The 25,763-nt window shown below is 46.4% G+C and overlaps 1 protein-coding gene across 1 annotated transcript in view; it reads right to left on the reverse strand.

Moving 5' to 3' along the window:
- Positions 1-8,161: 8,161 nt before the first annotated feature.
- Ttc26 (tetratricopeptide repeat domain 26) overlaps positions 8,162-25,763 on the reverse strand; it is a 64,535-nt gene continuing 46,933 nt past the window's right edge. Inside the window, exons 15-16 of the mRNA XM_075869443.1 lie at positions 8,898-9,031; positions 8,162-8,328 (exon numbers count right to left, since the gene is read on the reverse strand). Coding sequence (XP_075725558.1) covers positions 8,214-8,328; positions 8,898-9,031 — 249 coding nt within the window. The 3' untranslated portion in view covers positions 8,162-8,213. The remainder of the gene's footprint in view (positions 8,329-8,897; positions 9,032-25,763) is intronic.

Raw genomic sequence — 25,763 nt, forward strand, 5'->3', positions numbered from 1 at the left:
TCTAAAAAAAGAGCGAGTAAAAATGGTGTCTTTTTGTCCCACAACAATAATCGTCATCTATATTGCATTGCATCCTTGCGCTATCGCGCCAAGCCCGGTACATTGCGGTCACGATCGACATGCCAATTATCAGGGTTACATTGCATTCTCAATAGGAAAGTGGCCAGCACCAAGTTTTCAAGAAAGGAAGCGCACGCAAGCCTGATGACGATTATTGTTGTGGCACAAAAAGACACACTTTTTACACGATATTTTTAAGAATGTAAGAAAATGGGGAAGAGTAAAAATCGTGCTCTTTCTCCCACCCTCTATTTTCACGGACGAAATTTCAATCCTTTTGCAACGCTACAAGATAATATATTACTTCGGACCATCATGATTGCATCATGCTGTGTGAGTAGTTGACCATTGAGTTCAATTTGAACAAATGCGTTAAATACGCTTTTCAGGTGAGAAGGTTTTGAATTTGTCTACGTTGGTATGATTAGACTAATTCTGTTCAGCCTACTTTGAGAGGACCATGAACGAGTCAGAAAAATGACGATTCGTCAGCGTAAGGGTTTAAATGCGTTGCGTAAAGGTGCGCCAGACAACCTCTCACAATTTCATAGCACCATCACGCATCCATTTTTTTCTCATGCTCCCAAACTTCTTATTGTCTTGTTTTTTTTTTGGTAAGTACAAACGACACTTACGCACCATCTGCTGAAAACTTGGTCTAATAAATGGTTGTTGTTTTGTAGTGATCACTTTGTTTATTTATATGACATCACACGTTTTTCGTCATACTCTTAAAGGAGCAGTGACACCGAATTTCAAAGTAGACATGTGGCGTTCATTCGATTGCTTGGTACGCACGAGTTATTTTAGCGAAGCATGAATCGCGCTCGTTACGTAACAGTTATTCTATTTCGAGCGTGAAAAGCGTCCAATGGTCATCCGCGCGTTCCCGGCCATGAGACACGGACGGTATTTTGACGTGTACAGCAAACTCCTAGGCCACGCCTCAGGACTCGAGTGACGATGAGCGAGCAGCATTGACGACTAGTTTTGTGGCACTTGCTTCACTCAGCGCGTTCGTATGAATCCAGCATTTTCATTGTCCCGCTTCAGTTGATTTTTGTAGAGTCTTGAGCATGAATGTGATCATTTGAAGCTAGAATCATGGCAAACAAGTAACACGCACGCAGCGTTCGTGTGTCTTACCAGCCAGCGTGGCCGAGGCGTGCGACTTTAGCTGCCTCGTCGCTGCTCGGCCCGGCATCGATTTCAGAATCACTCTTTAGGATAGGATTGAATCGCCAATGATTCGTCATGCCGCGAATGACAGCGAGTCCATATCCCACGGTGTTTCCAGCGTTGGTTGTAGACACTGACAACGGCAGCGACGACAAGGGGGGTGGCGCAGGCGCGCCGAGCAGACAAAATGTCAACTGAAGATCACGTCACCATTTCGTATGGCCACGTGATTATAATGGGATGGGACGGTCGAGAGGTGACCGCTTGGCAGCAATGGCATCTCTGAAAATTGGCGGGCTTTGCAGCCGTTTTGAATTGGGTTTGATGCTGGTCTGCTGGTCGCACTAATCGATAAAACACATATTAGTTTGTTCCTCTGTTTTACTATTAGTACCTAATTGTTCCTAGGGGATATAAAAGTACGCGTTTACGCAAAAAAACGCGATATGCGTAAAGTAGGTGTCACTGCTCTTTTAAAAGTCTGAACAACGAAGCTCAATCGACGCAACACGCGTAGAATACTGTAAAAATGCGTCGAGCTACGGCGCAAACACGGAAGCCGAAGTTCAAACACTGCATTGCAAACGATTGAAAATCGGCCGGCAAGTCATCTTGAGTGCGTTATCAGGCAGAAAAATAAATTTTTGCTATGCGTGCCCATTTACACATTGATGGCCAGCAGACGAGACCGATACTGAACGTGCTCCTGACAGCACCTCGACTCGATTTCGCGCAGCATTTGGCTTGAACATTCAGTGAAAATTGTTTGATCAACTTGAACGCTCTTTTTTTTTTGTTAACTCGAGCAGGACGGACTGTCCGCCGACGTCAAGCAGCCTCTATGTAGTATGCGCACGCAAGGAACAGCTCCCCACTCTCTCAACTGACGTCACGTGAGAGAGGGCACCACACACATATTTCCGTCTGAATGGCACATATGTGAGGGAAGAATCAAACATGTATTTTCCTGTAATTAAAAATCAAATATCACGCAAAATAATGCAGTACATCGTTTCCAAATTTTCATCTAAGTGATCATGTTAGTCAGACGGTGCAGTCTTTGGTCGTTTCCGTCGTGGTATCCTGTAAAAACGGGAGTTTGCAAGCATTAACTATCAGTTCAGCAAGGTCGTTGACGAATTAAAGATGCCTATTGCTATTTCTATTGTTACGATGCATCATCGAAAGGAGCAAGCGTGGCACTTTGCGAAGATGAAGAAGACGCCTGTGTGTTAGGCGCTTGCGCGAGAGGCAACTCAGACATCTTGTTCGGCTGCCGATTCTCGGTGGACGCTATCCTATAAGCCTACACCTCGCCCCGTCACATTTGGTGGACGTGCTGGGTAACCGCCTCGCAACGGAACTTCGCAGCGGCCGTCGTTTGAGGAGTAAATCTGCAACTACGACGGAAAATACGGCGTCTGCATCTGCCCCCGGTGTTCCTGTGGCTGGAGATGATGCGGTAACTACATCTTCTTCTGCGACCACAAACTCGTGCTCGAACCCCCGCGGGATCCTGGCACGTTCAGCGGCTCCGGCGATCCAGATGAAGTTGACGTTGAAGATTGGCTGGCTGAGTACGAACGTGTGAGTACTCGATACCGATGGGGCCCGACTTTTACGCTGGTGAACCTATTAATCTATCTTAGGGGAACCGCCAAATCGGGGTATGAGAACCATGAAACAAAACTTGGGAGTTGGGCAGTGTGCAGGGAGAAAATGTTGGACCTGTTCGGAAAGCCGATTCAAATAATGGCCGCGAACAAAATGCTCACGTCTCGGGCGCAGACCTCGACCGAGTCTTACGTCTCCTATATAGAAGATGTGTTATCGTTGTGTCGCAAAGCCAATGCCGAGATGCCGGAGGCTTACGAGGTCGGACATATTCTTAAGGGGATTGCGGATGACGCATTCAACCTCCTCATCTGCAAAAACTTTTCTGCAGTGGACGCAATCATAAAAGAATGTCGCCGTTGTGAGCAAGCGAAGAGCCGGCGGATTAACAGCGTGTTTACCAGCCTTCCGAATACGGCTGCAACATCATCTTGCGAAGACCGTGCAAGAATACAGCCACCACCTCTAGATTCATCGGATCAGGTGACCCGAATTGTACGGCGCGAACTTGAAGTCATTGCCTCTGCTCCGGCTCACACCGCTGCAAGTGACACGACCCCACTCACTGCTAACGTGGTTCAAGCCATCGTCCGCCAAGAACTCGCCAGCATAGGTATTCCCTCGGTGTGCGCTTTGCCCAGCCCGCAGTGAGCTCCATGGCGTCCACCCTCGTCCTATCACGAGCAGCAGTTTACGGCCCGATCTCGCGACCCTGCTGCGTGGAGAACCGTCGACAATCGACCAATTCGTTTTCATTGCCACCGTATCGCTCATGTCGTCCGTTACTGCAATTACCGCTGGTCCTCGCCACCTCGGATTTCATCTCAACCTCACTACCGACAGGACAGCATCCGCTTCGCATCTGCCGGGCAGCCTTCTCCGCCATAAACTACAGAAGGTTCAACAGCCGATCTCCGTCACCGCATGGCCGTCAGTCGCGTTCGCCTTCAGGGCGTCGCCAGTCGTCTCGCTCACCGCAGACTCGCAGGCCTTCATCCCCATTCAACCCCGCTTCTGCCTACCCGGAAAATAAACGGTGCAGTGCCCGGAGGTGACGCTGCATTTTCGACTGCCTCCACAAATCCTCTCTTGACGCTTCCGATGAGACAAAGTTTGTTAGACATTTACGTTGATGGTGTGGCTATTTCTGCCCTTATAGATACTGGAGCGCACATTTATGTAATGAGCGCGAACCTTCGCCGACGCGTACATTAAGTGCTCACGCCTGCCGCTTCCCGCACACTTCGTGTCGCTTATGAGGTACCAATAACGTTCAAGGGATGTGCATGGCCCGTGTGTTCATTGCCGGTCATCCTACATTAGTTCAGTTTGCCGTCATTGAAATGTGTCCTCATGACCTAATACTTGGTTTGGACTTCCTGTCACGTCATTCTGCGCTTATTGATTGTGCCACTGGTGCTCTTCAGCTTGAGCTGTCGCAGCTTGCCGATTTTCCAGCTGACTATTCTCCCCGTTTATGCTCTCGTCACCGCGTTCGCTTGCCTCTGCAAGCTGCTGCATATGTCACTTTGTCGTGCTCACGTCATGTGCCCGACGGTGACTACATCGTCACTCCTATAGTCGACGTACTGATGGCCCGAGACGTCGCCCTTGCTCACACTGCTGTCGCCGTCGCTAATAATAAAGTGGTTATACCACTACTCAACGTGAGTCTCTTGACTCAAGTTATTCTGCAAGACATGTCTTTGGCCACCCTATCTTCACTTGACAGCTGCAACGTCACTGATTTGGCCACCAATACTACATCCCCCTGTCTTGGCCGCAATCACACTCTGCCTGCCGATGACATTAACAAGATGATTGCTCCCGACCTCATTGCAGTGCAAGCTGCTAGCCTCCGTAGTCTTCTAACATCATATAGAGACATTTTCGACTTTGACCACCGCCCTCTCAGCCAAACAATTGCAGTGACTCACCGGATCAACACTGTTGATGCCAGTCCTATACGGCAGCGTTCATATCGCGTATCTCACAAGGAACACCAACTAATTCAGAATGAAGTGGACAAAATGATTACTAAAGACGTAATAAAACCATCATCCAGCCCCTGGGCCGCCCCAGTCGTGCTCGTTGAGAGGAATGGCAGCTGGCGCTTTTGCGTGGACTATCGCCATTTAAACAAAGGGACCCACAAAGATGTCTACCCTTTGCCTCGGATTGATGACGCCCTCGATTGCCTCCATGGTGACACTTTTCGTCTATCGACCTTCGGTCCGGCTATTGTCAAATTTCTGTCGACCCATTGGATCGTGAAAAATCCGCTTTCGTTACGCCCGGCAGCCTCTACCAGTTCAAAGTCATTCCGTTTGGACTGTGTAATGCGCCGGCAACTTTCGAGCGCATGATGGACTCCCTACTCCGAGGATATAAGTGGTCCATCTGCTTATGTTATTTGGACGATGTCATCGTCTTTTCACCTACCTTTAACAGCCATATAACACGTCTGTCAGCCGTTCTGGATGTTTTTCGAAGAGCTACTCTCCAGCTCAATTCTGCAAAATGCCAATTCGGACTTCGCCAAATCACCATACTCGGCCACCTTGTCAGTGCTGCTGGTGTCAAGGTGCGAGCAGTACAAGAATTTGCTGAACCACGCTCAACCAAGGACGTCCGAAGTTTTGTAGGGCTACGTTCCTATTTTTGTCGATTTGTCCGCAACTTCGCCGACATCACTCGACAGCTTGCTGATCTCTTAAAGAAGGACGTTCCCTTCGCATGGGGTATAGAGCAAGCGGACGCCTTTTCAGCTCTTATCCATCTGCTGACTACGCCACCAATACTGGCCCATTTCAACCCTGCATCACCTACAGAGCTTCGAACCGATGCCACTGGCCATGGAATTGGAGCAGTCCTTGGCACACGACAGTACGGGAAGGACCGCGTGATTGCTTACGCAAGTCTTCTTTCACCTGCCGAACGGAAGTTCTCCATCACTGAGCGTGAATGCCTCAGTGATGTGGGCCGTGGCGAAATTCAGGCCTTACCTGTATGGCCAAACTTTTTCCGTTGTTACGGACCATCATGCTCTTTGCTGGCTGTCATCGCTAAAGGACCCATCTGGACGTCTCGATTGCTGGGCGCTCCGTCTGCAAGAATACTCGTTCGTGGTCCACTACAAGTCGGGATGCCTGCACACAGACGCAGACTGTTTGTCACGGTATCCGGTTGAAACGCCCGACTTGACAGACCTTGATTCAGACCCCTGCGCTCTCTCCATCCACGCTTTGCGTGATATCTCCACCGAACAACGACGTGACCCGTCGTTACTCTCTATCATCGAGCGTCTGACCTCTGCTCCAACAGACCCTTCCGTTCGCCTGTTCGAACTGCACGACAACATTTTGTACCGTCGCATCTTCAACGCCGATGGCCCGGAATTACTACTCGTGCTTCCCCATCATTTGCGTACCAGCGTTCTCGAACAACTACATGACGTACCTATAGCCGGTCCCCTAGGCGTCTCTCGTGCCTACAATTGTGTGCGACGTCGCTTTTTCTGGCCCGGACTGTATCGTTCTGTGGTTCGCTACGTCACTGCTTGCGACCGCTGCCAACGCCGCAAGCGCCCCTCTGTGCTACCGTTTGGCCTCCTACAGCCCATTGACATACCGACGGAACCATTCTACCTTGTTGGCCTTGACCTGTTGGGCCCGTTTCCTACGTCCACCTCCGGAAATAAATGAGTTGCAGTCGCCACAGACTACGTCACACGCTTTGCCATCACTAAAGCACTGCCGACAAGCTGTTCCACTAACGTCGCTGACTTTGTCTTGTATGAAGTCATTCTTCGTCATGGAGCTCCGCGGCAGCGGCTTACTGATCGAGGAAGGTACTTCCTTTCACGTGTTGTAGATGACATTCTCCGCGCCTGCTCCACTGAGCACAAGCTTACCACCGCTTATCATCCACAGACAAATGGATTGACCAAGCGTCTGAACCGAACGCTGACGCAGATGCTGTCAATGTACGTTTCGCCAGATCACCGTGACTGGGACAAAGCACACCCCTTTGTCATGTTCGCGTAGAATTCTTCACGGCACGACACAGCTAGTTATTCGCCGTTTTATTTGCTATTTGGCCGACATCCAGCATTACCATTTGACACGCTCCTTCCTTCGGCTGCCCCCTTGTCTACTGAGTACGCCAGTGATGTCGTTTCTTGAGCCCATGCAGCCCGTCAACTTGCCCGTGATCGGCTGCACTTGTCGCAAGAGCACCATAAAGACCGTTATGACAGTCGCCACCAAAGCTTGCACTTTCCGCCAGGGCCTCTGGTACTTCTCTGGACACCAAAACGCCAAGTCGGCTTATCAGAGAAGCTACTACCACACTACCATGGCCCCTACAAAGTGTTACGACAACTCAGTGACGTGAGCTACGAGATCGCACCCCTAAACAACGCCTCTTCGACCCCCTTACTCCAGACGGACGTTGTACACGTTTCCAGACTCAAACCGTATCACCCTGCTCGTTCGTCGCCGCCGTACTAAGCGCTGTGACGCCGCTTCCGCCACAGGGGAGTGATGTTACGGTGCATCATCGACAGCAGCAAGCGTGGCACTTAGCGAATATGAAGAAGACGCCTGTGCGTTAGGCGCTTGCGCGAGAGGCAACTCAGACATCTTTTTCGGCTGCCGATTCTCGGTGGACGCTATCCTATAGGCCTATACCTCGACCCGTCACACTATTATTAAATAGGTGAAGTCTGCGTTGTCCATTGCGTCGTCGCAACACCAATCTGATTTCGTGCCAGTTCACCTAACGGGTATCACAAAGGTGCACCTATGGAGAAATCCCCATGCTGTTTCAGGCTATGCTTGTGAAGCCTATTTAACGCATAAATAGTAATTACGGAATTACGAGTAATGCTGCCTATGATTACAATTGGTGCTGCGTATAGCGATGTCGTCTCTACTGCGACCCAGCGTGCAATTACGACCAAAGTTTTGTTTACACCACAAAGAGTATATGTTCTAGAAAATCAGGAAAGGTGATACATGCACTCGATGCCGCTAAACTTCGAAGGAAGAAGTAGGTTGCTTCGAAGAACTTGTTGAAGCAGCGATACAATAAGTCCATTATTTTGGATGCACCCTTGGTTGAGGGTGTACACAAAACAGTAATCATCAAAGGGGCCCTCCAACACTTTACATGGCTTCATAGTTTTACATGTTTTTTCTAGCTGGTTGCGTGCACTGACTGCTTAGAGATAAGTGCCGCAGGAGCGGCAGCGATGGGGCCACGCAGTGCAAAGCCAGCGCTGCGTGTCTACTATGAATGCACACCATGACTGAACAAATGCGTTTATTCGTTGATGCGTACGCTGGCATACTCGGCAATCAAGAGAGCGCAATCTTCTTTTCCTTGCACCAACCGCGTATCACTTTGCTGATGGACTCGGCCTGCGAGTGGCTCTCGGACTTCAGCATCTCCACGATCTCCCGTAGGCATTCTCTGTGTTTTGAAAAAAAGAATCGAGGTTTTGATATGTATGCTTTCAAGCTTGCACAATCACTTTAATGTCAGTCGATTTAATTAGTGGAGACTATTTCATCTATATTTTATGTCGTGAATCACATTGTGCCGTTGTGATCACAGCTAACGGAGGATGAAAGTATGCGAAAGCTTATTCTTAACGCACTCTCTATTTTTTATTCAACCAAAGATACTGTTTGAATGCTTTGACATCTTTATCGTTCATACAATGGACTTCCAAGGTGTTGCATCAAGTATGCGCATAGCTGAATCCGGCAACTACGCATAGCATGCGTTCTCGTATGTTTGGCCTATTATCCGTTCGTATGAGCATACTTCAGATCTTTTGTGCCAGTTTCAAGAAAAAGGTACACTTGCTCTTCCTGAATAAAAACTTATTCCTTCTACATTGTTTTTATTGCCTTAGAACCCCTCTTTCCCAGACCCCGGTGCATTTGTACACGTTGGTGTATGCTGCCGCCTCTTTCTACTATTTCAAGGGCAACCTTCGATTCTATTATGGTAGTACTACTATCTATAATACTCACGGCTCATCCTTGCCGGCAATCACCCTTTGGAATGTTCCTACGCAGGCTCCCCTCTTGCCTTCCCAGTATTCCGGGTTGGCGTCAATCTTCCCCAGAAGGTCGAAGCCGCGTGCAGCGTACAGGAAGTGGCCCATCTGCGCTCACAGATAGCGATGCTTGGTTTTCATTGCTAATATTACGTAAAGGGCTATTTCAACATAGTTCGGACTCTATTGATCAAAGCCAGATTTCACGAACTTCCCGGTCTAACCAAAACGTTCCCATTCCCCGGCAGGTACTACAGGGTTCAGTTTTGTCATCAGCTTAGATGAACGAAGCGTTCAGGAGATCGAGCTAGATTTTGTTTTTAGAGAAATGTATTCTCAAGAACAGTGAACACCAAGTACAATCCAACAGAACATCACGATGGGACACAACATCAACACACACACCGAAAATTGTGACAAAAGTCTTGTGTTTCCATATGCACACGAAACACAACATACACGGATACACCAAAATTTGTTACAAAAAGATATGTTTACATATGTACATTACACGTTAAACGAAGAACACACAAATTAAACGTAAAGATCCATGTGTTAGGCATTTACGTAGTATTTACAAGGTATTCCTACTTTCAGAGCGTTTTCTCAAGACCACAAAACTTGAGTATTATGACGGTGCCAGGTCCTTCAAGCCTAATAAATATATCCTTGGAAGGGGTGACAGAACTATTATTGTGGCTAGACGTAAAAAAATCGACCGGCCGTGACGGCATCCCAGCTATTTTTCTAAAGAGGTATGCTGAAATTATAGCTAGATTCCTAGTATTAATATTTGATGTTTCGATTAAAACTAGTACAGTGCCCGACGATTGGCTGCTAGCACGTGTAATTCCGGTATTTAAGAAAGGTAACAGATTATTAGTCAGCAATTATCGACCAATCTCCCTTACCTGTATTTGTTGCAAATTACTTGAACATATTATAGCGAAATATTTAAATACTTTTCTTGAACAAAATAATGTAATTCACAGCACGCAACATGGCTTCCGACGGGGATTATCTACCACCACACAATTATTAGCAACTGTTGACGAGTTCTCCAAAGTTCTGGACAAGTCTGGACAGGTTGATGTCATCTTTATGGACTTTTCCAAGGCCTTTGACAAGATCCCGCATATCAAGCTAATAGATCAAATGAAGGGTATTGGCATTCCTTCGGAAATAATTAACTGGGTCATAGCATACTTAACGAACAGAAAACAGTACGTAGATATAAACGGTTTCACCTCTGGTTATTTGGGGGTGTTATCTGGAGTCCCGCAAGGGTCAGTTCTCAGGCCAATACTATTTAATATTTGTAATAACGATTTAGTTCAAGCCATCCGACCTGGCGTGTCTGTTAAGTTATTTGCAGACGATTGCTTAATTTTTAATACCATAAATTTTATCTCTGACCAGCGTGACTTGTGTGAGAACTTAAACTACATAAAAGAATGGTGTAAAAAGTGGGAAATGGTAATTAATTTTGAGAAAACTGCATATTTATGTCTGAGTAACAAAATCCGAAAACTGGAGTTTACTTATAATGTAGGTGGATACGCTATCAGGCAAGTAGAAGAATTCAAGTACTTGGGCGTAACGATTACATCGAAGCTTAGCTGGACAGCACATATTGATGGTATATGTTCTGCTGCCAGGAGAAAATTAGGCTTCCTAAAATATAAATTGGGTCGTTCTTCTAGTTCACTAAAACTTAGAGCCTATAAAGTCATAGTTCGTCCCTCTCTTGAATATGCCAGCATTGCGTGGGACCCCCACACAGCTGGTAATATACAGAAATTAGAAAAAATACAACGATTAGCTGCTCGATTTATATACAACCGGTATAGATGTCGCGATTCGCCGTCAGCCCTGTTGCAAGATGCGAACCTCCAACTTTTGGCCGATCGAAGGAAAACTGCACGGCTTAACTTTTTCCGCCTTTTATACTTTTCCAGATCAGGATTGCATCCACCAGATTACATAACTCAGGACACAACCAGGGCTTCACGTCATAAACATAGTCGTAGCATTACACCTATATTTGCACGCACTAACATTTACAAGTATTCATTTTTCCCGAGAACTGTCTCTAATTGGAATGCTCTGCCCCATGATTCCCCTATGCTCGACACGCCGAGATGAAACTATTTCCTTTTCTTGTCGCTTAAGTCTGCTTCTTTGCCTGTATTTGTCCCTTGTTTTTCACGAATTTTTAATGTACATGAATTTTGTTCTGCAGTGAATGTATACTGCAGCGGAAGTGTATGTATGTTGAAGAATTTTGAACTGTATTGCCCTCTCCTGCATCGACCATACTTGGTCCGCAGTATGTGATAAATAAATAAAAATAAAATAAAATAAAAATAAATAAAAGTATTTGTGCGAGTACTAAACAAACATTAACCTACCAAAACCACGTAGGCCTCAACACAAGCTTTACACGTCTCTCGCAGACGAACAAAAAAGGGCAGAACCAGTGGCAAAGGAATTCCTCCTCACCGAGAAAGAAGAGTTCCTCCGTCAAAACAGATAGTATATCTTTGTATGGTCGCTCCAAAATCGGAAAGAGAGCCCGACGGCGACGACCTGCTGCAACCACCTCACAGCGATTGCGCCAAAGACAATAGGCACCAGCAACAATGAGAAGGCAGGCGAAGCCGCCTCGAGAACAACGCCCAGAGGAAACAAAGCGATTTACTCCGAGGCCGCGAAATACCGCATGCACGGCTCTCCAGATAGCACGAGCAACAATGCATTGTCTCAAAACGTGATTATTTGTTTCCTGTAGGGCCCCGCCGCGGTGGTCTAGTGGCTAAGGTACTCGGCTGCTGACCCGCAGGTTGCGGGATCAAATCCCGACTACGGCGGCTGCATTTCCGATGGAGGCGGAAATGATGTAGGCCCGTGTGCTCAGATTTGGGTGCACGGTAAAGAACCCCAGGTGGTCGAAATTTCCGGAGCCCTCCACTACGGCGTCTCTCATAATCATATGGTGGTTTTAGGACGTTAAACCCCACATATCAATTGTTTCCCGTAGGGAGCAAGTCGGACATTTTGCTGGCTGAACCATTTTTCCACCTTTCGAGGTGGTCAAGTGTAGGAAGAACACCCCACCCCAGCCGCCACGTGAAGTCCCAGAGGTGGCCAGGTAGAAATGATGCCGTCAGCGTGCTCCAAGACACACGACTAGAGTGGGTGTGGCGTGGCGGAGGAACTAACGGGAGCAACAAAGTGGCTGTTGCGTCAACGAAAGGATTGTCTCACACATCTATCTTAGGGCAAGTCGAGTGGATATGACGAAAAAACACGACAGCTGTTGCATAAAACGAAGGAAGTGTTACTGATTGTGGGCCCCGATTAAGGTGCACATTACGCATTAAATACTGAAGGTGAGTGCCTAAAGATAATATGCCAGAGTTCGCGCGGGGGATTCCTCTCCTTGTACGAGGCGCAAAAGGAAGCGCAGGGCCAGTAGCCGGCAGAGTATTGACACCGAAGGGAAAGCAAAACTTTCCTGAGAACGCTGCTGTCCTTATGCTGCACGAGAAACCAACTTAGTGCCATCGGACCAAAAGAAGAAACACAAAGCACACTTTAATTACCTCACGAAAAGGTACCATATGCGACCGCAGAACACACTCTGCGCAAGGTACCTCTGCACAAGAAGCGGGAATTCAAAATCCCGTGCGTTCTCAATTGTTTGTTTTAATTTGTTGAAGGTGTTTGACCGAACGGAGTAACAAACGCCGTAGTGGTTGTATAGAATTTTTAAAATGCGAACATGTGCAGCCGGCTGAAGAAGAGATGCGGAGCTAAGTCTGGAGTTTGGACGGCCGGTGAACCAATACCGGGATTTAGAAAAATTCAGCGTGGCACCTAAAATGTCACCGTACTGAAACAATAAACGCAGGCTATGAGAAAGACAATCTTCATCTGAAAGGAACAGAGTTACGTCGTCAGCAAAATCTGTGACTTTGACGGCACTGCTGCCGGGAAGCGCAAGACCCCGGACATGCGAATCCGCTTCTAGAGCATACAAAAATGGCTCAAGGCTGAAGACAAATAGAACAGGAGACAAGGGGCATCCATGATGCACCCCACATGTAATAGAAAAGGCAGCACTTTCCCAACCATCTAGAACTAGTGTGCTTTTTATACCAGAGTAAGTATGTCTTATTGATTTCCCAAAAGAACCAGGAAAACCAAAGGCTGTGAGCACTTTAAAGATATACGTGTGCTCTAGTCGGTCAAATGCTTTCTCTTGGTCCAAAGACACGAGGAGACCTCGCGCAGATCGCGACAGAGTATACACCAGAACACAGCGAGCTCAGTGCTTGATGCCATGTTGAAAAGCATGAGGCGCCGTCTGTTGCAAGCGTGGCGAAGCAACACTTTCAACTGCCAGGTAAACAGATGCTCTGCAAATCAAATGCGACACTTCACAACTCGAGTCCGGCTGTAAGCATGTTTCGCGCTGTTCCTGTGCTGGAAGTTTATGCTGATGTCGTGTGAAACGTCGAGGAGACTTCCCTCGATGATCCGGAATGTCTGCAGCACAAGCATTGCAGACTACGGAAGCAGCTTCATCAGGTACGTACTATTGCGGTTGAAAAAAAAACCACGAACAGCGGAAAGCGTTGCTTTCGACAGTCTAACTGGGGCGTGCCTTGGCTGTGACAAGGAAGTGTGTGGTGTAAGCCGGCGTTAACGTAGCATTAGAATCTGGTTCCAACTTACGCTCGTGCACCGCATGAGTATCAATTGCCAGTGCTGCCGGGCAATCGGAACACACGCGCGGTGCAGAAGTGCCAGCCAGAACAAGATTTTAAAATTCTACGGTGACGCCGGCCGAAAGCACATGTAGATTCACCTATAGTGAATGTCAAGGCATGTCGCAGTTCAACTGGGTTGAAAGTCATGCTTTCTGCGCCGTTCACGCATCGTGATAGTTGGCCATTACGGTTGTACTAAACATGCGCGGTACCTGCACCACGCGTGAGTCGTAATACGTATATCCTATTATTGACATGTGGCCTGCAAAAGGGTACGGCAATAGTTTTGTGCCTCATACTGCAGCCATACTGCACGCAAATCGATGCTGTAAAGTGCAACAGCTGGAGTCACGCTTGAATAAACACAATAAGTTTACTTACTCGTACACTTCACAGGGCTCGCAGTTTTTCCTGCTGATTGCGATTATATCCTAAGGCGGACGAGCTCGGCGTTTTTTGATGTGAACGAAAATCTGCGCAATCGCAAAACACCGCACCGGCACGATTCCCGCAATGCACTGTGAACTTCACAGGCAGTGCTCAGCAATATCTTCCTCTTGCGATGGTTGTTGTCGCATAAGATGACAGCGCAGTGTTACCGAGATGACATTTTATAGGCAGACGCAGCGTGAACAGGTGCTTTTTCGCATTTTAAACTCCCAGAGCCGCTGCATTCCGTGCTAGCGAGGCGCGCCTTGGCAGTTGCAAACAAATTACGGTGTCTCTGGGAGCGATGGCATACCGCTGAAGGCGCCTGGGTTCGAGACAGGCGTGCTCTCGTCCATAGGCTATGATATCCCGGGTGGTAAAAGACAAGCTGTGTATTTCTCGTCCAGGCATTGATGAAGTCTGGTGATGACCCACCAGGGTGTTCAACAAAGCTCTCAAATGTTGAACGATCCCTGTTGCGAATATCTTATAGTCAACGTTAAAAAGCGTGATAGGTCTCCAATCTTCACGAATAACAGAGGAAGCGTCAGCTTTTTGGATTAGTACAACACGGCCATCTCGAAAACTTTATGGAAAGACACCATCCTCGAAACATCGCCGGATAACCGCGCTTAAGGCTGTACCAAGCTCATTGCAAAATGACAAGTAAAATTCAACTGGAAAACCACCTAGCCCAGGGGCCGTCCCCAGTTTCATAGATTGTAGTGCTGCCTTTACCTCTTCGGGCGATGAAGGGACGTGAAGAGAATTAGCAGCCTGTTGAGGAACGCGAGGCAAACCTCTAAGCATAGGCGGTATTATATCGCACTTTGTCCGCATGGCCGAACATCTTTTCGAAATGCGCCAAAAAAAAAAAGAGAGAGAGATTCATCACGCGTAGGAAGCGGCTGTGCAGGTGGTGTCTGCGTGGTCATATAGGCAGGTGATTGTGACTGCCCAAATCCGATTGCTTCACACAGCGTAGCACCTCGGGGTGTGCGAAAGGGTTGTGTCTACAACGCCATGCAGCTGTCGCCAGAGACGAGGCGGCAATCAAACTCTGCAAGTGTTTACGTAGTTCATGCCATAGAGTTTCCTAAAATTAACTAGAGAAAATTCTGGCGCTGCAATCATTCAGCGACCATGAAAATGGTGGACAGTACACAGATTTACCTAGTCTTCATACTTTCGGGCGGTGAATCGCACTTGCGGCTTCGTTTGTTGCTGGTTTTGGTTTCGTTTTGAAAGAAAAAATTAATTCTTATGAATTTCGTGACCCGAATTGAAGTGGTAAGCCTAAACAGATAAGGTGGTGAAGCACAAGAATTTGGTGATATTCGTTTCGTGAGAAAACAGCTCCATGCCACACGAACACACACGGAACCAGAAGTACGATGATTAGACAAATTCGTTTACTACCCATCATTCCCATACTCGGTCAAGCACCGTGCGTTGCCGCTGCCATAGACACTAACGCCAGAGTTCGCTCTAGTGTATATTAGAAAACTCAATGGTTCATGCTGCCAAGCTCGCATCAGGGGAGATGGCGTTTCGGCGCGCAGGGCAATGTCCACCTTCACTGCAGTATTGGCCACCTCCTCAGAAACGCGACGACGAAGTGAACGCACTTCAACTGATCATTGCAGGCACCACTGGGTTTTAAGCGCGTCCTAACCTTGTGGAACTGGAGGAGGGGGAATAAACATTTATTGAAACAGCATACTAAGGTTTCCGTGGGTGGAGCCCTTATTCCAGGGGCCCACTGGCCCGAGCAGCTCGCTCGGCCTGCTCCATGGTTGGTCACTGGCTTCCCATGTTCTGCCGGGTGAGTCGCGCCTCCCACGACCTTTTAAATTCGTTTCGTGTGATGAGGGGTGAGTTGCCCTCTGCTGGTCTTTGTTGGCAAGTCCAAGTGATGTGCTGGAGTGTCGATGTGTCACCGTACCAAGGGCAGCGGTCAGAAAATTGGGATGACCGGATTTTGCTAAGTGTGTGTATGTTGGATTATGCGTTCGTCTGTATTCGTCTCCTATCCCTGGATTGTCAGCGGGTGAGTTTAGGGTGGGGTGGTGCCATCATCTGCAGGGCCAGTCTTTAGATCTCAAGGATATATTGCGGCAGCATAGGTGTGGAGTAATTCACCCGGGTCGGCATGTCCGCGGCTCGGAAAGTTAATGCTCGAGCCATGTGGTCTGCCCGTTCGTTTCCTCCTACAAATTCGTGGGCGGGGCACCATGTCATGTCGTGGTCTTCTTGGAGGTTGGATCCTAGCAGGCGTAGGACGCTCTTGGGAAGGACGCCTTTCAGAAACAGTCGGCAAGTCTCTTGGGAATCTGTGAGAACGTGCGCAGGCTGTCTCTTGCACTCCGCTGCACGGGTGGCTAGTGCAATGGCTTCCGCTTCTGCTACGGCCGTGCTTTTCGTACGTATTGTCACTGAAGTGATCGCTTGCCTTCGGTTAGCAACGACTGCAGCAAATGCTTTTTGCCTCGTTTGGTATGAACTGGAGCCTGTATAATAAGTGTCGGGGTTATTTCGTGGCCATTTTAGTGCCGCCGCCCTTGCTCGCCTGCAGCTGGCACTAACATTGGGGTGCGTTTTTCTCGGGTGGAGGCGCCATATACGTGTTCCCTGTCTTCTTCGGCCATATGGAACAGACCCAGCGACTGACACCCGTATTGCACGGCACAAATTTGACCGCTATCACGCGTCCTGGAGGACGCGAACATCAAGACGCCATGGTTTCTGCAAAAAGGTAAAAGGAATTTTGAGTTCTAAGAAAATCGGACGATGGTCAGAGATGTACACAAGCAAACAAAGATTCTTCAATGATAGAAGGACTAACAGAGGACCAGGCAGCCATGAGATGAGCATCAGATATCGCGTCACCATCTGCGACGCATTCGCCGAGAGGCACCTCCTCTGACGAAGGCTCGACCTGTGGTTCTGTGGGAATCACCACTGGTCGCGGGCCACTGGATGAATCATCTGCACCTTGAGGGGCTGCCTGGTCCGGGATGCCTGGAGACACTGAGGGCGTGTAGTGTGGCGTCTGGTGTGGCGTCGCAATCCACCCAACTTCGTACTGACAAATATCCGGGCCTGGCGTCTCGGAGAGCCTCTCAACCTGTAATTTACAGAAATGAGAGGCTCTTGCTCCCCGCCCACTTCAATACATCCAGTGGTGGCGATATGGCCATGCCGTCAAGGGGTGCCGATCGTCTCCTCGATGCCGCATATGCGGGGAAGAGCATGAACCGAAAACATGTTCCTCGCAAAATTAACGATGCTGTCTTGGCCAAGGTGCTCACCCTGCTGATCATTCAAACTGCCCTGCTAGAGATCAAGAGCTCCAAATTTTAGAGATTATAGAAATGAAGCGATGCCCACGTCGGGAAGCTCGAGCCACAGTATTGAACAGATCGTGCGGGTACGCTGAAGCTGCTGCTCGACATTCTAAAGCTTTCGAAACCTCTATAGGGAAGTTGTGGCAAATGCTGTCGAAAAGGCCATGTCGAAAACACTGAAAGCCATGTTTTCTACCCGGTCAGAGAAAATCGAGCAGGCTTCGACAAGTTGACCCCAAGTCTTAAATAGTGCAGGAAATCCTACTCTCGATACAGGTATCGCGCTTACCCACGAAGGCACAAATGAAACCACGCCAGACACTGCGTCTGGTGTAGAAACTGCGTCCGGTGCAGAAACAGCGTTAGAGTACTCTGATACTCTTCCATGTCCCCTCAAGCAAGACGGTGGAAGTGGTTCAAAGACCACTTCACAAACTGTTGAAAATATGGATTTGGACAATAGAGCCACAAAACGCTGGGCTACCCCTAACTCACCGAAATCCACTATTCTCCATAGATTGAAGTCAAAAAAGTGCCAGGACAACAGTCCACTGACGAAAGATGATTTCTTAAAGGACATCATCATCCAGAAGGCAGTTAAGGTCTCTGGTATACCTTTAACATAGGGTCATTGAAAGTGATTCAGTGTAATTGTCTCTCAATTCTCGCTGCAGCTACTAATCTTTTACATCTTTGTACAGAATTTTCTCCTGAAACAATTATATCGCAAGAAATATGGTTATCTATGGAAAAAAGCTTTAAACTTAGACACTATCACTGCTTTCGTTTACATCACCGTACTTGTAGAGGGGGTTAGCAATTTTCATCTCTACGATATTTGCCCATAGAGCGAAGATAGCATATTAGTTTACATCGACAGAGTGTGAAATTTCACCAATAGATATATCTATTCCTGGTTGTACGTCATTCTCAATAATCAATGCTTATTTCCCCACAGGCGTTGTGTATACTAGTTTACTAGATTCCGCAGTATCTGCGTGCAAAAAGAATATAATCATCGCAGGAAATTTCATTTCACACCACATAACATGGGGTTATATATCCGATGCCAGTGAAAAATGGTTCTTAGAATGGGCCAGTCTGAATGGCGTTCAGTGTCGGAATTCCAGATCATCCACTTATGTCTCTGGCCTATCGCGTTCTGTAATAGACCTGACTTTTTCTAAATTAGGTTGTATCATTTCATCCTGGTCCACCATCAAATCGGCCACAAATCGTGATAACCTTCCGATATTGTTTGAAATAATATGCCCGTTTGCTTCCATAAACAAATATGTCCGGAATCATGTTAATTACATCAAATTTAAAGATACATTACGATTAGGCCTAAATGAACAGCCAGGAAATAGCGAGCAGGCAAAGGCCCTTAATTTATGTCAGCTATTGAGTGCCACTATGAATAAATTCAAATTTAGTAAGCAGTCAACTAGAAGTAGTCCTCATTCACCATGGTGGAACACAGACTGTGATCGCGACTATAGGTGACGAAAGGCAGCACGGATGAAACTAATCTACAATTAGTGTCCACGTAATTGGAAAGACTATAAATATGTTGCTCTACATTCAGGCAAATGGTTAAGAAAGCAAAAGAAGAGTACAACTTCATATATTACAGCTATATGTCAGAGACAAAAACTAAGAAAGCCCTTTTTATGTTCTTACAATACAGAAAGATTGCTCCGACACCTATAAATTTAGCACATTTGTTTATCACCTGCAGAATTGTTGCAGTCATTGGAAGCAATCAGGAAAGGCTTAGAAGATCGCTTTACATCGGTGCTACCACACCCTTTGTCGAACACAGAAAAGGCTAATGAACACAAGGCAACAACAATAGAAGAGATATCAGAGGTAGTACAATCACAACCAGCTTCATCTTCATGTCCTGATGAAATAACTACAGCGATGATGAAAATTATATTTGTTTTGTCTCCCAGCGATCTCGTTAACTTCATAAATTTTTCTATAGAAAATGCCTGGGTGCATTTTGGCTGGAAAGTTGCTAAAGTAGCACCACTACTTAAAAAACAGAGAGCTGGTTATGCTATAGACAACATTAGTACTATTTCCCTCAACTCTATTCTTGTAAAGCTAATATAACGCGTTCTGTATCGACATCTTGACATATGTATCGAGCAAAATAATGTATTGATAGAATCTCAAGTTGGATTTAGACCTGGCTGCTCCATATGGTGTGCGCATGTTGACTTGGAAGCTAGAATTAAACTTGCTCGGCACAGAAAACAATACGCCACTCTTGTGACCTAAGATATTGCTAAGGCGTACGACAGTGTGGAGCGCACCATATTTATTTGTAAACTTCGAAGTGTTAACATTCCTGAATATATAATTGCATTGATTCAAATCTTTTTAAATGGTGGTACATTTTATTGTTCACAGAATGGACTATCTTCGCAACAATACAAATAGGCTAAGGAAGTTTCTCAGGGATCCGTTCTTTCACCCATTTTATTCATTATATTATTAAGCTCTATCCCTACTCGCGATAAAGTGCAAGTATGTGTATACGCAAACGATATAGCTTTCTTTTCAGCTTCCAATAACATACACTCATTGTAGAACATTTTACAATCATATTTAAAGGCTATTGAAGTATGGCCTAGTGACCTGCGCATGTCCCTTAATGTTAGGAAAAGTCCTCTTCTTGCATTTCCATTGAGTTCTCCTGTGAGAATAGCATTGACGTACGGATAGGACTTCATTCCACAGGTAGACTCATTAAAGTATTTGGGACAATGTACACTGAAAATCTTCATTGAAGTGCACATATGGAGTATATTGCGTCTGAGGGATCACTTGCGATTGGGTTGCTCAAGTGCATTAGGAATGGTTGAATTGGAAGGCGTAAAAGAGATTTGTTGATGACATATTGCATGTATGTCCGCCCAATATTAGAGTTTGAATGTGTGTTTTTCTGTGCGGGACCCACTTATGAATTACGTCCTCTTCTTTCTATAGAGCGTGAGGCATTGCGTCTATGTTTAGGCCTCCCTAGGTTTGTCGCTACTAATATTCGTTATCATGAAGCATATCTGCCCTCTCTACAAACCAGGTTTCGCATACTGACTGTTCAAACATTTCTGAACATCTATGCCTCCCCAGAGAGACGCTCCCAATGTGTATTTATAAGCAAGCCTTCCATATTTTTTTTTATTGTGAGTGGTCTCGACTACGTCGACATCAAACAGTTTATGTGCAAAAACATTTAGAGCCATTAGAGGCAAACATTCGTAGTGTATGTTTCTCACAAGTACGGAATCCTATGGTAAGAATAGTGTTTGATTATATATTTCCGAAAAACGCTAAACTTTTGCCGATAAAATATTTGAATGGGTTGCTCGAAGACCATCTCAATAGCCAACAGATAAGTTCACTTATAGCCACAGACGCTTCCGTTAATGCCGAAAAAGCAGGAGTGGGCATCTACTCAACAGCATTAGATTTGTCTTATTCACTGCGACTGCCCGATTTTACGCCGATATTCCAGGCAAAATTAATGGCAGTGACACATACGCAAGCTCCCAGCATATATCTCTTCGGTTGCTATACTGACCAATTCTTTCTCAGTTTGCACTGCTCTGACAGCACCAAATACATCGCCTTGTTTATTAAAATTTCATACGTATATACCCGATCACGTTCATGTTATCTGATTGGTTTGGGTGCCAGGTCACACTGGAATAAGGGCCAAACCAAATAAGCGCGAAAATGCACGCGACAGCGACGAGCGACGCTATGAGCGACGAAACAGGGCGTTCGCGCGACGTGTCGCGTGCTCGTTTTCGCGCGATCGCTCGGTTCTCCAGATTTGGAAACCGTCGCTCATCGCCCGGAAGTGCTGGGCTCAAGCAGCCAATAGCGAAAAACCGGAAAAGACGAAGACTACATAGGTGCACGTGACCCTGCCCGAGTCACGTATGCGCAACAAGAAATAACGCAATGTTTACGCATGTGCATATAAAAAAGTGCTGCAAGGCAATAATAAACACTTTCCGTTTCATTACACAACAATATATCTTATTTTTAAATTGCATACCGCTCGCTACGCGGTTTTCTTGGTGCGAGTTGACAGCCTCATGCCAGCAACAGTGGAATTCGCTCGCCGAAGCCGTCGCGTGAATGAGGTTTGCCTGCGCTAGCGACTGATCGCGCGAAGACGATCTACGTCGCGTCGCTCGTCGTTGTCGCGTGCATTTTCGCGCTTATGTGGTTTGGCCTTCATACTAAATGAAGCGGTGGACCCACTGGCGGCCGAATCGATTAAGGGCCCCGTCCTGAATATTCTAAGACCCTGCTGCCTATATACAGTCACACGGTTTTGGAATTTCTGTATACGGCATGAACACACCAACTCTTCTGTTCTAAATGGCGCAGATTTTCAACCCCTTGAGTTTCAGTGGTACAGCGCCTGGTGTACAACAAGGCAATTCGAAGTGGCATTCACTAAATTGCGATGCAGTATTCCACCTTTAAACTTTTACTTATACAGACCTGGTTTTGTTTCTTCCCCCCATTGTCACTCTTGTGCACAAACAGAAACCATAGAGAACTTTTCCGGAGAATGCCGCAGGCATCAAAATTTAAGGCAAAAATTTCTAATACCAGCTTTCCGAAAACACGTGCTTGAACTGTCTGAAATGGTGTACTACTCTCCCTAGGGACTTCTGCACTAGGTCATTGCAACAGCTAGGGACATATATGGAGCGATATATAACCATATAAAAAAATCAAAACGTCTTCCTTGCTAATCTCACAAGTACATACTCATTACCTATTTTTGTCATTAGTCTATTTCATATATCATTTGCTGCATTTCATTTTTTTTTATTTCTATTTGTTTTGTTTTTAAACTATTCATAACTGTCTGTTAGCACAACTAAGCTTTTTGTTAATGTAAAAAAATATTTAGCCATCCCCCTCCTTATTTTCTTTCCCTCTAAATTCCACTGTCGCGCGATTCATGGCCGATCCCCCGTGGTGGGTTGAACCATTCCTCTTGGGTCCAACTAACCAACCAATTAAGCAATATGTCGTGCAAGCTTCCTGTACGGTAGGGCTTTCAGTTCATTTCATTGGGCAGCCTTCCGACGTCATAGGGTGAGAGAAACACGGTCAGGCGAGCCCGCGGAAATCGAGTTGAAGGCAAGCATCCATTTCATTGCATTTTGATATTTCTGCGCTGAATAACTTTGCGCTGCGTGCCCCTATCGCTGGCGTTCTTGCTGTACTTATCTCTTGGGCCTTCAGTGTACACAACCAGCTATAAAAACACGCAAAACTATCAAGTCGTGGTAAGTGTTCGAGGGCCCCTTTAAGCTACCCAGGTAGAACGCAGAAACACCTGTTTAAAAAAATGGCAGCATATCCACGGAGTGAATGATGGAGAGTGGGGCGAAGAATTCGTCCGTTCATTCGTTCTTGCTTCCGTCCGTCCATGCGTCCGTCAGTGTGACCGTCCATGCATCCATCAGCCCGTCCGTGCGTTCGTCTGTTCGTGCGTCCGTCCCTGCGTTCGTCCATGCAGCCGCCCTTGCGTCCGTTCATGCGTCCATCCATGCATCTGTCTATGTGTCCGTTCGTCCATCTATTCAACACTCCAAGTACCACCATCTCGCCTCTTTTCATCATATATTCCCCATATAGAAGCACCGCCATCCAGCGGACATTCCAAGGACTAAACGAGAGGTGGCACACGCACACTTTCTTACGGCTTGCGCTTCGGGTCCACTTCCCACCTATAACCACCTCGAGTTCATGGTATATACTAGTTCACTGTATTCATGGCACTGCGGCCGAACGCTCGCTAAACCTTTCGAAAACCAAGGAGGTTACGCCCAGCGAGTATGGCGCAGCAAACTTTTTCAGTCAGATAGTGCTCAATGTACATGCCAATGGCTGCTAATGGGAAATGAGAGGCGGAGAATTCGGCTTTTACTTTCTTACGGCTTGCGCTTCGTATCTACTTCCCATTTTTAACCACCTCGAGTTCATTCATGGTATATACAAGTTCATTGTATTCATGGCACTGCGGCTCAACGCTCGCTAAACCTTTCTAAAGCTAAGGAGGTTACACCCAGCGAGTATAACGTAGCAACCCTTTCTTGTCAGATAGTGCTCAATGTACATGCCAATGGCTGCTAATGGTGATCGCAGCCTGCGCGTGAACTAAAAGCCGAATGCTCCTGTCTCTCATTCCCCATTATCAGCCATTGACATGTACATTGAGCACTATTTTTTATTGTTCAACAACGCACAGAACAAGTCTCTCACTGGAACCACCTTGGAGGTCAAAATGTTATACTTGTTACAGACTACGAGGGACGAACGGGTGCCGTTATAAGAAGCTTCGCCCCTAAAATGCATTTTCACAAACGTCAATAACATTCAACAGAACATTTTCTTCTTAGCATACAATAACGATGATGACAAAACAGACGTCATTAACATGAACATGGTTATGAGATGACGTTGAAAGAACATGTAAATTCAATGTTTCACACAAACACAGCCACAAAAAATGTGTTTAGAAAAAATTTATTGCCACAAACGTCAATAACACTCAACAGAACATTTCCGTCTTAGACATACTCTGACGATGATGACAAGACAGACGTCATTTACCAGGTGCTTTTACGTATTCACGTTTTAACTTATTCACGCAGATTTTGCTTTGCCGCTCATATGGCGTTATGGACTACTGTTTTGTTCTGGTTAACAGCCTATTATTTTGTTCTTGTTAGCACTTTCTTCTGTAACTTATTCTGATTGATGCACGGTTAAATATTGTTGTTTTCACGCTGTTAGGACCTTTTATTTTCTTTCACTGTATACGCGCTACGTACGATTCGTAGACGGTTTTGCGCACATGTGTTTTGCACCAGCGCTTTCACTGTAGACGGTGCCCGGGCGGATTTAAGCCGAATAATACATCGTGGGGTCTTGAAGGGACACTAAAGAGAAGCAAACTGCCCTCTGACAGCTATAATGCCGTAAGTTTAACTGTCATAAATTCATTATAAGTGGAGAAAATGAAGTGGAAGTTTCATTTTAGATCTCGCGGCGAAATCACAGCGCGCGACGTAGCGAATTTCGAAATGTAGTTTTTCGCATGTTCACGACACTGGCTGAACCGAAATTTTCGAAACTTCGTATTCTAGGGTATTGGGCGCCCACTGAAGACAATGGGCTTCATTTTTATCGAGTAGGAGCAATGTAGGACTCAGTATACGCCTTCATTATTTACTACGTCATAGTGTTTGGTGCGGGGATCTGTAAGTCACGTCTTCACTCACATTCAATTTTCGCGCGTTTTCTTCCTTACCAAGCGTCATGTCGTGGTGAGACTGGTGTTTTCGGGGTTGGGAAATTTTACTTTACTAATACGTGAAAAATCATTTTGCTCTGTAGTGTCCCTTTGAGGAGACTCTCTCCTAATAAGGTTTACCGTATACGAATGGGCAAAAGCAGACTACTTTCTTTCCAGTATTTGCGCGAATGGCTTTTTCTCGAACGTGCGCTGTAGGACTATCTCGTTAAAACCTCTAGCCAGTTTTTTGAAACACTCGTTCTAATTAAACAAGACTGCAAGCCGCGGTTGATAGCGCTTTTATATATCAAATGGTGTTGGGAAGTAGTCGTCTATTGTCCCTGCGAATACTCTTACGGGAACATGGTGATTGCGCTCCATATTTGATGTCGTTCAACAGATAGAACTGGTCGTCTTCTCAGCACTTTTCGCTCCGCCTGCTCATTAATTACAATGTTTCTTCTTGTCCTCGAATATCCGCTGTTTGTCGTAGCTTCACGTGACATCTACTTCACCTCTATCGCCCAGACATTAAAGACGGCGGCAACAGGTACGTCTCTCTCTCATAATTACAAGAAACTTCGTTGTCTTGTACGGGCGTGGCGCATTCGTCAAACTTTTGGTATGTGGAGATTGGGAAAACTTTCGCCGTGTCCAGGTCGCGGAATCAAACCCCGGCTGCTGCGGCTGCATTTTCGATGGAGGCGAAAAATGCTGTAGGCCCGTGTGCTCAGATTTCGGTGCACGTTAGAGAACCCTAGATGGTCTAAATTTCCAGAACCCTCCACTACGGCGTTTCTCATAATCATATGGTGATTTTGGGGCGTTAAACCCCACATGTTAATCCACCAAACAATTTTGCCTATGCGGAGTGCCAGCGCTTGTATTTCTTAGGCCACTACATGAATTACATTACAACTGACATTGGCCACCTACTCTAA

Source organism: Rhipicephalus microplus, chromosome 7 (assembly GCF_043290135.1).
Source record: "Rhipicephalus microplus isolate Deutch F79 chromosome 7, USDA_Rmic, whole genome shotgun sequence".
Classification (NCBI taxonomy): Eukaryota; Metazoa; Arthropoda; class Arachnida; order Ixodida; family Ixodidae; genus Rhipicephalus; species Rhipicephalus microplus.